The sequence below is a fragment of the Peromyscus leucopus genome, chromosome 11, assembly GCF_004664715.2.
Source record: "Peromyscus leucopus breed LL Stock chromosome 11, UCI_PerLeu_2.1, whole genome shotgun sequence".
Classification (NCBI taxonomy): Eukaryota; Metazoa; Chordata; class Mammalia; order Rodentia; family Cricetidae; genus Peromyscus; species Peromyscus leucopus.
Window position 1 is genome coordinate 58,915,351 of NC_051072.1, and position 16,706 is coordinate 58,932,056.

General features: G+C 43.3%; 1 protein-coding gene across 3 annotated transcripts in view; it reads left to right on the plus strand.

The window, feature by feature from the left end:
* The first annotated feature begins 474 nt into the window (after positions 1 to 474).
* Positions 475 to 16,706, plus strand: part of Vcan (versican) — a 103,249-nt gene continuing 87,017 nt past the window's right edge. The window contains exons 1-2 of one of the 3 annotated variants that reach the window (XM_028854152.2): positions 475 to 763; positions 11,373 to 11,448. In XM_028854152.2, the coding sequence (XP_028709985.1) occupies positions 11,379 to 11,448 (70 nt within the window). In that variant the 5' untranslated portion in view covers positions 475 to 763; positions 11,373 to 11,378. The remainder of the gene's footprint in view (positions 764 to 11,372; positions 11,449 to 16,706) is intronic. The other 2 variants (XM_028854149.2, XM_028854151.2) reach the window with 2 other exon arrangements.

A 16,706-nucleotide genomic window follows, 5' to 3' on the forward strand; every position in this document is an offset into this window, starting at 1 on the left:
TTTTTATAGAGTCCTGTCCGCTCCTGGGAACTGACCATACTTAATTGCTCCGTGCTTGCCTGCCCTACCAGAGCTGGGGGACTCCTTTCCCCTAATTCAGAAGTAGCAGCACAGGGCGGGGAAGGGGGTGGGGGTGGGGACGGTGGGAAGGCAGTTAGTTGTTTGAGAGCGCACAGCGAGATGGCACAGCGTCGCTGAATGAGGAGCGAGGCTTTCCCCCCAGCCGATTGGTACTCCTTGTCAGGAAGAACCGCTGAGAGGTGGGAGTGCCTGGCGAGGGAGGCAGGCGGTCCCCACTGCGGGCGCTGGGAGCTCCTTTCCGCCCCTCCGCCTGTTTCCAAGCCTGGCTCTTTGGAGTGGCTGAAGCTGCGGAGCGCTTCTGGAGCCTGTGAATGAACCCTCCTCCTCTCCCTCCTCCTTCTCGCTGAGTCTCCTCCTCGGCGCTGACGGTACAGTGATATAATGACGATGGGTGTCACAACCCGCATTTGAACTTGCAGGCGAGCTGCCCCGAGCCTTTCTGGGGGAAGAACTCAAGGCGCGCGGGCGCAGCAGCCAGGAGCATTGGGTGCTGTGGACAGGCGCTGGGACCGGGATCCGCGGCGAGCGGCGCATCCTCCCTCACCTCCAGCTCCGTCCCGCACTCGCCCCATCCTTCCCCAGGCCACCGCGCTTCCTATGTGATCTGCCGGGGCAACGCGGAGCCCATCCTCACAGCTCAGCAGTGAGTTCCCCCACAAACTGCAGCAAGCCGCCTTTCAAGGTAATCACGTTTCTTTTGTTCCCCATTTAAAAGAAAGGGGGTAAAACTTGTTGGGAAAAGAAAACCCGCCGAGCTCAGTGGGAGGGAAAAAGAGGTACATTGCAATTGGAAGAGGGCTTTAATTAAAGCCAAAAGGACTAGCAGTAAGGCGAAGTTAAGAAAATGTGCGCACTTTAAAACATGCAGGTAACTTTGAAGAGGCTTGTTGGAGAGGAATTCAGACAGACCTTGGTGCTGAAAAAAGATCTAGACAAAGAAGCTCGGGGTGGGGTAGAGGAAAAGGATGAACGGAATAGGGGGACGGGATTTTGTAGAGAAATCCTAGAAAAGTCATGCTATCTTGAGTTGGAAGAATGGGAGGGACTCCTCACACCTTGATTTTTTTTTGTTGTTGTTGTTGTCTTTAAACTGATTGAGGCAAAAGTTTGAATGGGGAGTCCCCAAACTTGCCCAAATACAGGTCCCTGAAACCACCTTAGGGCAGACCACCTGGTTTCCTGGCTCCTGGTGTGTGGTCAGTATCTCTGGTTCCTGGAAAGCCACCCCTAGGCAGCTGCCGACCAGGCAGCGGGGTACTTTAGCTACCCAGGACCTGCGCGGACATGACCCCCCCCCCCCAAGCCCCCGCGCAGGCAATATGGAAAGCTTTCTGGCAGGGCTTGGGCAGGGTACTGGGGTTACATTTCTTTGATGACTCGGGGGCTGTCAAAGCTCCCTCACGTTGCCCCTGTGTTCTTTTGTCCTGTGTGTGGTGAGCCCGAGCCAGTGGTTGGGGGTGGGGTTGTTGGAACACCGTAGAGGTCTGGGAGGCTCCTGGGCGGGAAAGCTTCTCCCGAACCGGAGAGATGTGCTGTATTTTTCGCCCTCGCCCTGGAAAGCGAAATGGGGACTTGTCGCCCTCATCTTTCGCAGCAAACCAGGACCCGGAGCGCTCTCCAGACAAAGGTGGCGCTGAGACCCGAGTTAGGAACCAACTGGTCCAGACTTCTTGTCTGGATTACAGAAGTCCTCTGTTCCCTTCGGTATCTTCACCCGCTCTCATTTCTCCACTTCACTTGGGCAACTTTACCGGCTGGTAGAGTGGTTGCGGACCGAGAGCGCGTGCCGGGAGTCCCCGGGGACGCCCCGGCCGACGGAGTCCCCCTCGCCCCGAGTAGGCGTGGGCATTGCAGAGACTTCTCTGGTGCCTGCAGACCCGGGACATCCCGGTTGTCCCGGCTTGTTCTCTGTGTCAATGGGCGTGGAGCGGGCAGAGGGTTAGACAGAAGAAACAGGGGTAAGAAAATAATGTCATAGCCTGAACTATTTACTCTCGGATCCAACTACGGACGCCTCCGCACGTCCTGCGTGCTCTTGGGATCCTGCGGAAAGGGGAAGAAATGCACCCCACCCCCCGCCAGGCTACAGTGCTGCTGTACCGCCTCGAGGACAGCCTGCAGTGGAGTCTCGCTATCTGTGTCCCCTCATCTTTGTGTCTCCTCCTCTGTCTCCATCTTCTCTGCCTCCTCTCGCCCCTTTCGGCCTCCTCTCCGCTCTTGCGTCCCCTCCCCCATGGCTGACAAATGAATGGCTGGTGTGAAGTCCCTTCCTTCTCGGTCCGAGGAGGCAGGCCCAGAGGGAGGAGCAAGGGGGGCGGTGCGCTCTTTAAGATCTGCTTGCCGTTGGGTGTTTCGGACTAGCAGAACCCAGATGTCTAGGAATGGGGAGTTTTGTAGTAGGCGTGAGCTCCCCCTGCCGGAGAAATTCAGCATAAGGGGAGAAAAAGAAGGCCAGTAAACCGCTTTCCCATCCTTGGGTTCAAACAGAGAAGGACCCGGAGTTTAATGGTCAGTTTTCCACTTCAGAATCTGGGACGTGAATCTTGGGGTTTGGAGGAGATGGAGAGAAAGGAAATTGGCCGTCCGGAGAGCAGGGACTCCTTTTCTTTAGTCCTCCTGGCTTCCCGCGGCGCTCTGGGCGGCGCCTGCAGCTGGGTGGACTAACACACAAGTCTGGCAACCGAGCCAGCTTTGAGGTTTCTTGACATGCAATTTACTCATCTTTGAGAAAAGTGATAGAGGTACTTGCTTTGGCAAATTTAGCTAAGGTCCTTGAACACAGTGCTAGGACCCTGTTCCTTAGGCTATTGCAAAAGAATGCCCCCTCATCCAGCTTAACTTCCTCCACACCGGGGCACGCGTTGCACGTGGAAACTGGGGAGGAGGCTGCGCCCAGGAGCAAAGGAAAGGGGTGGAAAAGATGGGGAAGGATTGGGGACAATGAAACAGATGAATGCAAATAGCCAGGAGCCGGAAGGACTTGTTTCGAAATATTGACCTCAATTTCGTGCCCATTATGTTCAGAGGCGATAACCAGCGCGTCTCTGCCTGGTGCTGGCCTGGGAAGGAACTACCTAAAGCAGAGGTGGTCCCGCCCCGCCTACCCGAGCTCATCTTGCTTTTGGGGAGGGACCCTGCTAGGCACTCCCTTCTGCGGCGGCGGGGGGGTTCGCCATCCGCCACGTGGGCTGGAGCTTCGGCTAAGGGCGCGAGACGGGTGTGACTTCCTGGGCTCCGAGACAGCTGCACAGCTGCTCCGGCGATCGGCTCAGCCTAGGTCTCCAGCGGCTGCGGCCAACTGGGGCGGGACTGGGCTGGCCCCGGGTGGGGCCTTGGCTGGCCTGCCTCGCAGAGCTCCTAAGGCTCGCTGAAGCTGGAGCGGACCCAGCTTCTACTCAGATGGCACTAAACGCTTCTAAATAAAAGCCTTTAAAATACCATTTTTCTCCTGCTTCCTGGGAGTGATATGCACGGTTCAGGGTTTTTGCTTTAAAAGGAGAAATGAAGGTTTACTCGTAGTCAACTCTTGGCACGAAAATGAGACAAGTTTGTGATTGCTCCTTGCACTCGTTTTTAAATACATTCATATTTGCCTAAAGACCACGTTTCGCCAGTGACAAAATTAATGCTGGTGTAATTGGGTATTAACCAGGACCCTCAGAGTGGGCGGGGGTAGGTGTCTCCCACAAGTTGGCCAAATGGCTGATAAAAGATCTAGGGCGGGGGAGGGGGTGTGGTGGGTGTGGCGATGTAGACTGGACTACTGAGATTCTCACTTTAATTTCTCCAGCTTCTAATTAGGAAGAGCTAGGATTTAATGGTCCCCCCTCTCACCTTAAATTCTGTTTATAATTGGTCCATTATCGGTTTTGTTCCTCTTTAAAAGCTATGGCCGAATTTGTGTTCAGTACTGCTTGGCAACTGTGTTGAACTCAGGAAATATTCACATAAAACCCTAAAACGGAATATTTTGAATTTAATAGGAAAACAATGGGAGCATCAGATAGTTTTCTGAGGTAGAGTAGGATCCCATTGTACGAGCAGTGTAGCGGGGGTGGGGGTGGGGTCTCAAAGGATCTGAGATCTAGTTCTGAGCACAAAGTAAGAAAGGGATGTTTGACAGATTGCATCTGCATGTCCCCACTAATGCTGCAAAGGTTTCCATTGGATTCCGAAGCAATTGAGCAATTACTTCCTCCAGCAGGAAGTCCATAGTCCTTAATCTTCTTCTGGGCTGTGGAAAGAGGGATAGGATTCAAGACCATCACTTAGAATTTATGTAAGAGTTCAAAGTTTGGTTTTTCTTGGTGGTTTAAAATTAAGCCTCTTCATAATTCTTATTTCTTTCTTAAAAAAAAAAAAGGAAAAGAATTTCCTTGGGTTTATGGGTGTTTGTAATCAGGTGCCTCCCTCCTTTTGTAGATTGCAGGGGATCCCTGTGCTATTCCAAGCTGCCTCCATCTATTTCGGAGTAACTTTCTGTTTGGAAAGGATATAAAAAGCTAACTCAAAGCTGAATATGATTAATGTGGGTGATGCACTCATTGTTCCATCTCTCCTTACAGGACCATGTTTAAACACTCTCAGGTTAATGATTGGTCTGTAATGGGGCATCCTGGAGCCCCTGAAAGGACAAAAACCAGCTGACTCTTCCACAATCATATACTTAATCTGGTTCTTTTTCCTGGTGGAGTTTAAACATTTTTGTTGACTTTACTCTTGGACAAACACCCATAATCTCTACATTTCAGATGGGCTATAGCTCTGTAAGGGTCAGAACTTCTTAGGGCTTTGTGGCAAAAGAATGAGCACCTATAGTAGGTGGATTTTTAAAAAATTTCCCCACCCACCCAGAGAAATCAGTGAGGAGACAGACAAACACCATTGTTGGAGGTTACTTGCCCTGGTGTGGAAAAATGTGCTGCTCATTGCATATGTTTGGAGTCAGAACAAGGGAGAGTAAAGACATGGCTTGACCAAGTTCCATTTGGATTAGTGAAGGTTTGTCGGTTTCTTCTTATAATCTAGACGTAAAAAAATCCATAAATGCATCTAGGACACAAAGTCAAATCTGATGTAAAGTTCTTAGAACTGGATGTGACAGGGTGGTTTTCTTTGAGGGGTCGGTACATAGGAACTTTGTTAAAAGTGTGTTAATTACATACCTAGCCCCGTTTGATCGACCTGTTATATATAGAAGGGCACAGATATATACTGCTTGCCAGAAATTGCCTATTTTCAGCGCCTGAGGGATCCTCAGTGGTGAAGTCTGTGCAGCAGTGTGCACTTTTCTAGCAGAGGACTGGAGTGGGGTTTCCTGTCAGGCTGCTCACAATCACGTTATACTCCAGATGCAGAGAGAGCTGACACCTCTGGCCTCTCAAGGCACCTGCACGCATGCACTCACACGCGCACACACGGGCACACAGGCATGCATGCACATACACTTTAAAAATAAAATAAATACTTTAAAAAAGAAATTACCCATTTTGTAGTGAACACAGAAGCACTAAGTCATAAATTACAGTCTGTTTACCATTTCTGTTTGCCATTAAGTTATTGATTGCTTCGACCTGGCCTGGAACAGAGTGGAGTGGCCGCTGGACTTGGAAATTAGAAGTTTGTGTTGGGGGCTCCAACTGGGAAACCAAGTTAAATGGAACTGCTGGACCTTCAGTATCATAATGTATTAAATGGATGTAGTTATAACATTTAAAAGACCAAATACCTGTGAAAAAGATTTGAGAGACAGAAAACTACATAGATAAGAGATACTAATATACTATGCCTAGTAAAACAAATAATGAATCTAGCAAAAATTGGGCAAAATTGCAGACTGGTAGTGTTGCAGAAAAACCAACATTTTTAAATCCTGTGAGACAATTTGTTCAACTTCATTCATAGTTGTAAAAAAATAGTCATAAGGGGCTGGGGAAGTGGCTCAGTGATTAAGGGCACTCATTCTTGTAGAAGACCTTGGTTCAGTTCCCAGAGACCACATAGTGGTTCACAACTATCTGTAAGTCAAGTTTCAGGGTATCAGATGTTCTCTTTTGGCCTCCATGAGCACCAGCCATATACATGATACACATATATACATGCAGACAAAACACTCATATACATAAAAGAAAGTAAATAAATTCCTTTAAAAAATCATTAAAATAGCAACAGTACACTGCGTCATTTTTTCTTTTTCTTTTTTTCTTTCTGGAGCTGAGGACCGAACCCAGGGCCTTGCGCTTGGTAGGCAAGCGCTCTACCACTGAGCTAAATCCCCAACCCCATTTTTTCATCAGTCAGACAAGGAAAACAGTTTGGGGATTGTGTGTTGGTTGAGTTGTAAAGAACCAAAGTTATAAATTATTATAGGAACTTCAATAAGTTCATTTTCTTTAGAAAACAATTCAGCAAACTTTTTTTTTTTCATTTAACAGCAAAAGATATTGAAAAGTGTGTATGTTCTTTCACCTGGAAATTCTACTTTCAGATATTATGTAGATAATGGTTGAAATACCACTCATGGTAGATGCCCCAGGATTTTCCCTTGCAGTGTTTTATTGATAGATTGGTCTATTGTAGGGCAGGGTCTGGATGTGTAGCAAGGCAAGTCTGAGATTCCTTCTGGACTCTAGTTCTCTCCTTACCCTTTTAATCCTTCTGTTCATTCAGCTTGTCCAGTGCTGGAATTACAGGTGTGCCTTACTACATATGGATTGAAACATATTTTTTTTTTTTTTGTATTTTCAAGACAGAGTTTCTCTGTATAACAACCCTAGTTGTTCTGGAACTTACTCAGTAGACCATGCTGGCTTTGAACTCACAGAAATCCTCCTGCCTCTGCCTCCCGAGTGCTAGGATCAAAGGTGTGCCTGACCACACCTGGTTTAAAGCATAATTTCTTAACAGTAAAAGCTTAGAGCCATTCTAAAGATTCATCCCAGCGAACTTGCTGAGTAAACATTTTTACTTTACCCATAGAAAATTGTATTTGCTGATTGGAAATGTGTAGTTTAAGCAAAGACAGTAAAAGGGAAAGGTGTACAGAGAATTTATTTAATGACATAAAGTAAGGACGTATTCATCATTTTAAAGCAAACAGTTACTGAACATCCTGGGTACTATAGAACTAGAAGTGAAGAAAATATTAGAGGTTTTCTCTTAAGGCTTCTGTGTCGGCTAAAAGAGGACGATAATTCCTAAATATGTAAGCAAAGTAGTGTCATGTGCTGCAGTGGAAACAGAGCATGGAGGAGATGGATAATGAAACAAGAGCTCACTGCTGAGAACAGAGTGCTAAAGGACATCACTAAAAAGTCTAACTGAGTCTGGGTTCAGGAATCTAGGTATAGGCCGTGACAAATTCCTGGGGTACAGTTAATACTGTGAAGTCTGAGCCATGAGGCATCTCTCAGACATTCTTCCTGAGATAATGAACTAAGTACTATAGACTAACATGGAATGCTTACTATATCTAATTAGTAGCTGAGGTATCCAAGACAAGCAGGGGTCCAGAACAACTGATTGGCAGGACAGTAGACAAACCATAGGTCCCCCTCACCCCTCTAGGCTTCCCCAAGAATGAGGGAGAATACTAAATATCTGGTTAATAGAACCCTGGCGGTCTATCCCTGGTGTGAGGTGCCCCTCTTCTCTGAAGAGAGACAGAAGTTCCATTGACCTTGTCTTTTGTTTCCCAGGCAACTACACAGCTGCAGTCAGCTGGGCCTTGATGGTTCGATACCTTTTTCCTATTTTTGACTTTACTGAAGTATATGGCTAAATATAGAGGCTGCTGGCTGGCTTATCTCTTCAGTCTTTCCATGTATAGTGATTTGTTATCACTGACCAACCAACCACACTTCAAGACAGACATTGTGCAGCAGAAGAGTAGAAATGGGGGTTAGAGCATGCTGGGAGCAAGGAAGGAGTCAATTTTCTCATTGACTAGGCTCAGGTGCAGAAGAAAAGTGGTGTAGCTTCATTAAAGACACAGGTGTAGGTTTCCCAAAACTGAAAAAGGAAAGGGACATGTATGTTCACACACTGATGATGGGACTATCAGAATGCAGATTGGAGACACCCGATATCAGGAACAGCTCTTGGACATGGCTGCCAAAGCCATGACTGAGAATCCTTCGGTCGGAGTGTAGAACGTGCTGACAGGGCAGGCCTGTGTGGAAGAGATAGAGAAGAGGCTAGCTGGAGCACCCGTGACCTCCAGCACAAAGTCCCAGGTCCGGAGGCCGCTGTGTGGTCCCCACTGGTGACGGGACAATCAGAATACAGCCCTATCACTGCATCTTCTGGTTCATTCCCTAGTGAAGTTGGAGATCTGGAATTTAGTTTGAGAGCACTCGTATTCACTCAGGAGTAATTTATTCAATCAATTTTTGTAATTTATATCAGTGCATCCCAAATGTATTGCATCTCTATGTTTTTAATGCACTGATTTCATTCTTTTAGTTTAGGCTTAGTGGAAGTCTCTGGGCAGGTGAGAATACTACAGGTGGGCTGTAGAGATGAAGACAGATTTTTCTCTTTAATTTAGAAAAAATGAAGATGTGTTTATATGGATTAAACATGGTATGTAAAGAGTTAGGTTTTTGAACATTTGTCCTGGGCAGGAAATTAGAATACAAAAGATATGTTCCAGAGTCAGGCTCATATAATTTCTCTTTTGTTTTATAAGATTTGACTGTCTGAATACTAATGTGCCCATATTATTACTAGGTAATAATAATATTCAACTAGACAGTTGCATATCTCCCTTAGCGCTACATACATGCTCACATTCATAAGGAATTACTGGTACTTAAAAGTGGAAGTATTGACTACACATTTGGCTACTAACTCTCTCCAAGGGGTATTGAACATAGCACTGTAGACTATTGTGAGAATTAGTAAGTAACTCTTCCTTCTAGAAGCCTACTGTTTTATAGTGGATATAAAACATAATTTATTACATTTATGTATTGTTTATTGATGTTTGTAAATGTTCTGCAGTGAGCATGTAGAAGTCAGAGGACAATTGGAAGAGTCAGTTCTTTCCTACCTAGTAGTTCCTGGGAACCAAATTCAGGTCATCAGGCTAAACAGTGGGTGCCTTTATCCACTGAGCCACCTTTATGGCCAGCAAATAGATTTCAAAGTAATAATTAAAACCAATGATAAGTGACGGGAGTTTACTAGAAACATAAAGTTAAATATACTGCTACTATAGAGGTAACCCAAAGTATGATTTAGGGCTTCAAATTCTTTTATTATCATTGATCTGAAACAATTTGAGCATCTATAAAAAGTTACTAATTTTAATAACAATCACTATGTACTGACTATATTAGATATGAATGAGCATATTTCATGTGCAATATTTTCAGGTATTTCAATCATTTCTATAATGCATATTAATTTATTTTGCATTAATTAATTAATTCATCCTTAAATAACTAGAAAAATACATTTTAGAGAAGCATATCCATTTACTTATAATCTGAGAGTTTAAGTAGAAAATGCAGAATTTGAATCCAAGACTGATTAACAGTGGAGCCCAAACATTAAAAAATACTTTATAAAGGTTTCCTGAAGAAAAAGGAAGACAACTAAAAATGAAAGCAATTTTTCTTTATAGAAACAAAAAAAAGTATTTAGAAGTATGACTAAAAGAAGGTTTTCTACCTGGATTAAGTTAACATTCATGGGCTGCATATTTAATATGATTTTATGACCTAATTACTCATCTTGCCTATGAAATTAATATCTCTTATTTCTAAAACACTGTCAAGCCATCAAGACACAGGTAAAGCCATAAATCCATAAGTTAAGCATTTTACAGTTTTGTTATAGTTTGGTTGTAGCATGTTTTTAGATTTATAAAACAAGACCCAATGCAGAATATTTAAAAACAAATGAGTAGCCGTCATGGAATATTTAAATATATTTGAGTACAAACTGCCCTTGGATTCTGTCATCATTTACTCATTCCAGGCCAGGTTTCCTAGGTAATACAGAATGTGTTTTCTAAGGAAGGCAAAGGGAGTTCAATAGGGTACCAACTTACAGATGAGCCAGGGAAGATGCTGCAAGTAACAAACTGTTCTTGAATATATTCAAACAATAAAATGCCTGTGACTCTGCTTCCAAGACTGTAGCAAAAAGCCTAGACGATCAACTTATACATAGAGAGAGGTTTCTTTTGCGTCACAGTTTTGGAAGATGAAGTGCATGATTGATGGACCTTGTTTGCTGGCCTGTGGCCAGGCGGCATGTCATGCCTGGAAGCATGTAGTGGAATGGACTGCTCATATGAAGCCAGAGGGAAAGCAAACAGAGAGGAAGAGATCCACAGTCCACATTCCCTTTGAGGACACAGCATTGATGGCCTGAGAACTCCCACTGGGCACCAGCTCCAGCAAGGCCAAGTTCAGGCCCAAGCCTCCAAAATGTGGGCCTTTGAGAGATATTTAAATAGGAACACTAACAACCCTCAACCCTGGTGCTTGTCCTTACTAGGCTGGTTTCTATAAATTCAGACTTGGAAGGGCCCATTTTGTGACTCAGACTGTTAAAGGTCTTTCCCAAAGCACACAGTAAATTAGCAGCTCAGCGAAGGTCAGTGTTTCTTGACTTTCAGTGAAGAACATCTTCTCTCATTGTTGACGCTCGAGACTTAAAAGCTGCTGAGAGCACTTTGAAACTGGTCATTTTTGCAATTAGCAGCTCTTTGGGATGCATTTATTTTGTTTGTTCAGCCAGCTAGACAGTCTGTGGTGTTTGTGTTTCCACTACAACAAAAACCTTCCAAAGGCCTTATTCTTGCTGGTGATAGCATCGGCCAGAGCCACGGGTCAGTTCCTTCTCACTGCAAACTTGATGTGAAGTTTGTGTTTTCAGCATCTCTTTTGCGTCATCTTCGGGCATTTTCTTATTCTGTCCCCATTCACTCTCTTCGTTCTAATTAGATTCTGAGGGTACCATATCCTTTCTGTGCCCGCTCCTTACCTTATTTATATAGGCTGTCATCTCCAGCGTTCTTCCTATGGCCTGTCTAGTTGTGGCCATCATGGTGTTCTAAGTCCCCACACTGGGGCTTGGAGTTATTTGGTAACTAATGTCTCAAGTGTTATTCAAATGAATGATTACAATGTTGTGATATGGTCTATTATGAACCTCCTGGTTTTAGAGTCCACAGAGAACTGCCTCTTTTATTGCCCCCAGTACCTTATTAACATGTGATTTATGGCCAGCCACCACCATAAATACTTGTAGTATACTTTGTTTTTCTTCATTTCTAGGACAAGATGTTGCTAAATATGAAAAGCATCTTATGGATGTGCTCAATCTTATTAGTAACCCACGCACTACATAAAGGTAAGTAGAGTAACACTTTTGCTATTAATATGTGAAAAAACACTGGGGAATGGAATTATAATATGGGATCACTACGACGAAGAATCATTTTTAAAAAATCTATGCATTGTTTAAGATTTTCACTTAAAGTATTACTGAATGTTGTGTATTTTGATAAGTCAAACAGACCAAACTAACAAACTTGTGAGTGAACCTTTCACTAACTTCTTCGATCACTTGTTTTTGTTTGTTCCTATGTTTGTTTTTGTTGTTTTGTTTCTTTTGAGACAGTGTCTCATTATGTAGTCCAGCTAGCCTGAAACTGGTAGTTTTCCTCCCCAAACCTTACAAATGCTAGGTTACTAATATTTGTTACCATGTCTGGCCCCCGAGTTGAACAATGTAAAAAGGCTCTCTTAGAGGACTGAGAATATTTAGAATTCTAATTTCTTCTGAACTACTTTTTAAAGACTTTCTTATATGAAAAAGAAAATTAAATCTGGGAGTCTAGAATTTGAATTTAGGGAAGTTAAAAAATGTTGCCAGCAAGCATTTGTCAGCATCTCCCTTTGTCTTTGTTTCTGAACAGGTAATGGCAAGTAGGTGCGCATGTGCTGCCTTTCCTAGCTCTACCTTTCATACGTATTCAGTGCGGTGCGCACGCGCTGTCTTTCCTAGCTCTACCTTTCATACGTATTCAGTGCGGTGCGCACGCGCTGCCTTTCCTAGCTCTACCTTTCATACGTATTCAGTGCGGTGCGCATGCGCTGCCTTTCCTAGCTCTACCTTTCACGCGTATTCAGTGCGGATTCTATCATTTTACCTTTAGTGCAATCAGAGAGACACAATGAGGAATTTGACGAGTCTATGTCAAGCTTCACTGACTGATGTGTTTCAGTGCTTTGTGTGCTCGGCATGCCTGGCTCCTACTTCTGCACACCCATGCTCCAGACTTTCTGAGATAGTCTGTCCACCCACAAAAAACTTTTGTCTTTCCTCCTTCCCATATGTGATTCCTATTGCTTGCCACTTCCTCTGTGGGGTTCTCTTTAGTTATATTTTAATTCATTCTTCAGGACTGAAGGTTTAAGCATCTCTCCATCTGTCCGTTTATCCATCCATCCCCCATGCCCCTTACCCATCCACCCATCTATCTACCCATCCATCCATCCGTCCGTCCATCCATCCATTTACCAATCCATCCTTCCATCCGCTGACATTCTTTTTGAATTCCTTCTTTGTATCAGGTATTATTCTAGGTGTCCGGGGATATATCAGTGGATATTGTGGATTTTGTTTTCATTAAACAAACTTAAAATTTATATGAGCTGGAAATAAACAAACAAGTAATCATCCTAGATTTTTTCTGATGATGAAAATAAAGTAGAATGGCATCCTAGAGAATGGCTTCGGCTCAGGGAAGTAGGTCAGGTCTCTTTGAGAAAGTAACATGTGAGCTGAAATAAGAATGAAAAGTCTCCAGCCTGCTAAGATCTGCCCTTAAGTTAAAAAGATAAACTTGTGTGAGCAACAGGAAACTCACTCTTGTTGGACAGTAGTGATCAAAAGCAAAGTAGGAGATATAGGCAGAGAGATAAGCAGAGATCAGCTTATATAAATAGAAACAGCACCAGTCACGTAGACAGGATTCACTGGGAGCTGGAAGCTATTTTAAGGCTTAACATTGGTTAACCAAAACATCCATTACCCATGTGCTATAAAGAGGAAACTGAAGTGCCAGGAAGAACAATTGCTTCCCACATCCAGTAAGTATCAGAGGGAGGGGATGAAGGAGGCAAGCCATGAAGAAATAGCCCTCACCATTCTCTTAACTACTCATCTATCTGGGGCAGTACAGGTTTTCAGAAGACAAGATTTTATTCTGTGTGCACTAACACACACTAAAGAGTTTCAGTCCACAGAGGACACGTAGCATTAAGTTCTTTAAACCCTTTGTTGTTCTGTAAAGACTGGATTATAGGAGTACAGAAGTGGCGGCATGGAATTAATTTGGATGATTATTGTGGCAGTCTGGACACTGATCTCCTAACTTACTTCAAGTGGTGGCCATGAGGATGGGAGTCCAGGGTCCAGTATCTGTTAATTCACCCCAAACCATCTTCTTAGATGTTTCCAGGAAGTAGATCAAGAGACTGGAGAGGAAAGACTAACAGTACCCAGTGAAGACAGGGGGTGTAGAGAGGATCGGGACAAGTTTGGGTGGCTAATAATGGAAGAGGAAACACAGTGACAGTCACAAGACGTCCCTCATTTGACATAGAGACTCACAGAGGGAAAACAAAACAATGAGTGGTTTATTTCCTCCATAGAATTAGCAATCATTAACAGCTAACGACACCATACAATCACTGCATTTGAGGCCCCATTCTTTATAATACACATTTTAGCTAACTTAGGGGATATTTAGTTCTTTCCTAGGAGGGGCAAGAGCAAAAAGTGTAAAAGTTTAAGATCCAGATAAAACACATTTCCCCAGCACATCGTGGGACAGGCAGCAGTAACTTGCTGAGCCAACAGGGGTATCTATGTCTGCCCTGGTAGGACACAGGTCCTAAAGGCCAGTGGCTCAGGTTAAGGAGCACCATGTCATACTGATTTGTTGGCTTTGGCACTTTTCTTTAACAATGCCTATTGCATTGGAAACCATCTTAGTTACTGAAAATTTACCCACTTTAATATTCCTCTAATAATACAAACTAGAGTACGGGGTTGTGAGGTCATGAATTGAACAAGAACATAATGAATCCCACCTTCTCAATCTGATGTTTGTCTGGTGCCCTTTCTCTCTGCACAGACAGAATTTACACCCTTCTTATTGTGCAAAGTCTGTGCACAGAATGAGGAGTCACGGATCATTCATTACATAGTGCTTTCTCCCTTACGGTGCTCATGTAGACCACAAACCATCTGTGGGAACAGTAAACACTGATTTTGTCAGGATACATTTTTATTAGATTCAGACAAGTTCCTGCAGGTAGCAGATTTTTTTTAAATGTGCATACTTTATCTACATTATACTTCAGACTACGAAGATAACTCTCAAAATATTTAGATGTAATTAAGTTGGTTCTTGTGACCCAGTGAATTAATACCCAAGTCTTAATACTCAAAAGTTTTGACCACACATCTTTTTGTTAATCTTATTCTAAAGATTCAATTCGATGTAATCTTATATTCATTTTTGAGCAAAGGTTTTAATATCTGTGTGTTTAGCCAGAACAGTACATAGCCCTTGGAACAGTGCCTTTTGTCTGAATGTGCCCTTCATTATAGCAGTAGCAATCAACCCAGATTCTATATAGTCCATATTTCAGGAAGTTCTCTACGTCATAGGGTGGCTGAACCCTATGTCTTCCCCTATGCTTTTATAATTGCAAAAAAATGTAATTTAGAAATAGATATTAAGGAATTAGAGATCATCTGCCCTACACTATTGTAAAATTATTTGTTTTTCTATTAAAAACAAACCCCAGTAATGTTACTATATTTTATTTGTGTTAAGTGGTTCTTTAGGCTGCAAAATGTGAACTCCTAGAACATGCAATAAGTGTAAATTAAATTTTTAGACACAGAATTCACAAGTCTTAGAATCCCTGCTCTTGACAGATAAATAAATAACAAATAAAACAGAAATGCTTCATCCCTTTAGGTGATTCTAAATTGAGGGAATGTGAACCAGTAGCGGTCACTTTTAGCATGTCTCCTACAGACTTGATGGATTTATGAACGAGACCATGAAACTACTAAAAGGTCTCAGTTCTGGCAGCGACAAAAGCAGGTGTCTAGAGAGTGAAACAAAATGAAGGCTGCTTGTGTGAATGAAGTTAGGGGCAGGGGAGGAAGTTAATAAATGCCAATGCTAAAAATTGTTTGGTTAGATATTATAAGGTCCGTGCTCCAGCTCAGGTGAGTTGACAGCCAGCCAGGGGCTTGCCACTTCCTCTCAAGGGGCATCTTCACCAAGAAATTGGGTTCATTTCAAAGAGTGAACGCTAAGTTAGAGGCTTTATTTTCTAAGCTATGAAAATGAGACTGTTGCCTTGCTATTACATTGCAAAAAAAAAAAACAAAAACAAAAAACAAACAAAACAAAACAAAACAAAACAAAACCAAAACCTAAGGAGTATCTTAAAGAGTAACTTAGTGCAGCCAATAGGTCATCTCATTTTTAATTAATTTTGTTAAGTATCCTGTGAACAAGCCATTCATATATATGAATAGAATTTGAACTAGTCCTGAAAGTAACAATCATTATAATTTTGGAATAAATGAGTGATTTTATCATAAATACACCAGACATAGTACTGTATTAATCATATTTGGGGAGGAGGAGACAGAGTGTCCCTGTGCAGCCCAGACAAGCCTGGAATTTTCTATGTAGCACAGGCTAGTCAGCAGCTAATGGAGAGTCACCTACCCTGATGCCTTAAATCCTGGGATTGTCAGCGTGAGCTGCTGTACCCACTTCAGGCCCATCTTCTTTAAAAAAAAAAAATTTTTTTTGGCGATAGAATTTCCTTTTTTTAAAGGGAATAATATCTTCCTGTAATTTTGAAAATGATCCAGCTGACTGATAAGGGTCCAATGGGCTGTATCATTGCTGGTGTGTGTCTACCTGGGGACACATATTTCTCTGATGACTGGCATGATGCTAAAAAACAAAACCAAGCAGGGCAGTGGTGGCACACGCCTTTAATCCCAGCACTCGGGAGGCAGAGCCAGGCGGATCTCTGTGAGTTCGAGGCCAGCCTGGGCTACCAAGTGAGTTCCAGGAAAGGCGCAAAGCTACACAGAGAAACCCTGTCTCGAAAAACCAAAAAAAAAAAAAAAAAAAAAAAAAAAAAAAAAAAAAAAAAAACCAACAACATCCTTTTAGTAGCTACAAGTCACAGTGTCACTTGATTTGGGGGCAGCTCTTTACTTTTGGCTGTCATTTCATGAAGTGAGCATTGCTTTGCAAGAACAAGAATTTGTATCCTTTCTAACACCTGGCTTAGCTTTGGGAGTGGAAGCCGGGAAGGGAAGGAGGCTTGGGGTGAGGGGGATGGATTCCAGGAAGGGCTAAAGGATGTTTTCTTTTGCATGCAGTGGTGTTAAATTGTAACCAGTGTACCCTCTGTCACTAAATGTTTAAGAGCTTAAACAGAAATGAGTATGTTAGGCGGGCTAGGTGAACAGAAGCTGGTCTTCCGGCCCAGGGATAATGAAAGGCGGTGTGTCTCTGCAAAGTGATTGCAGCTGGAGTCAGAAGGCACGAG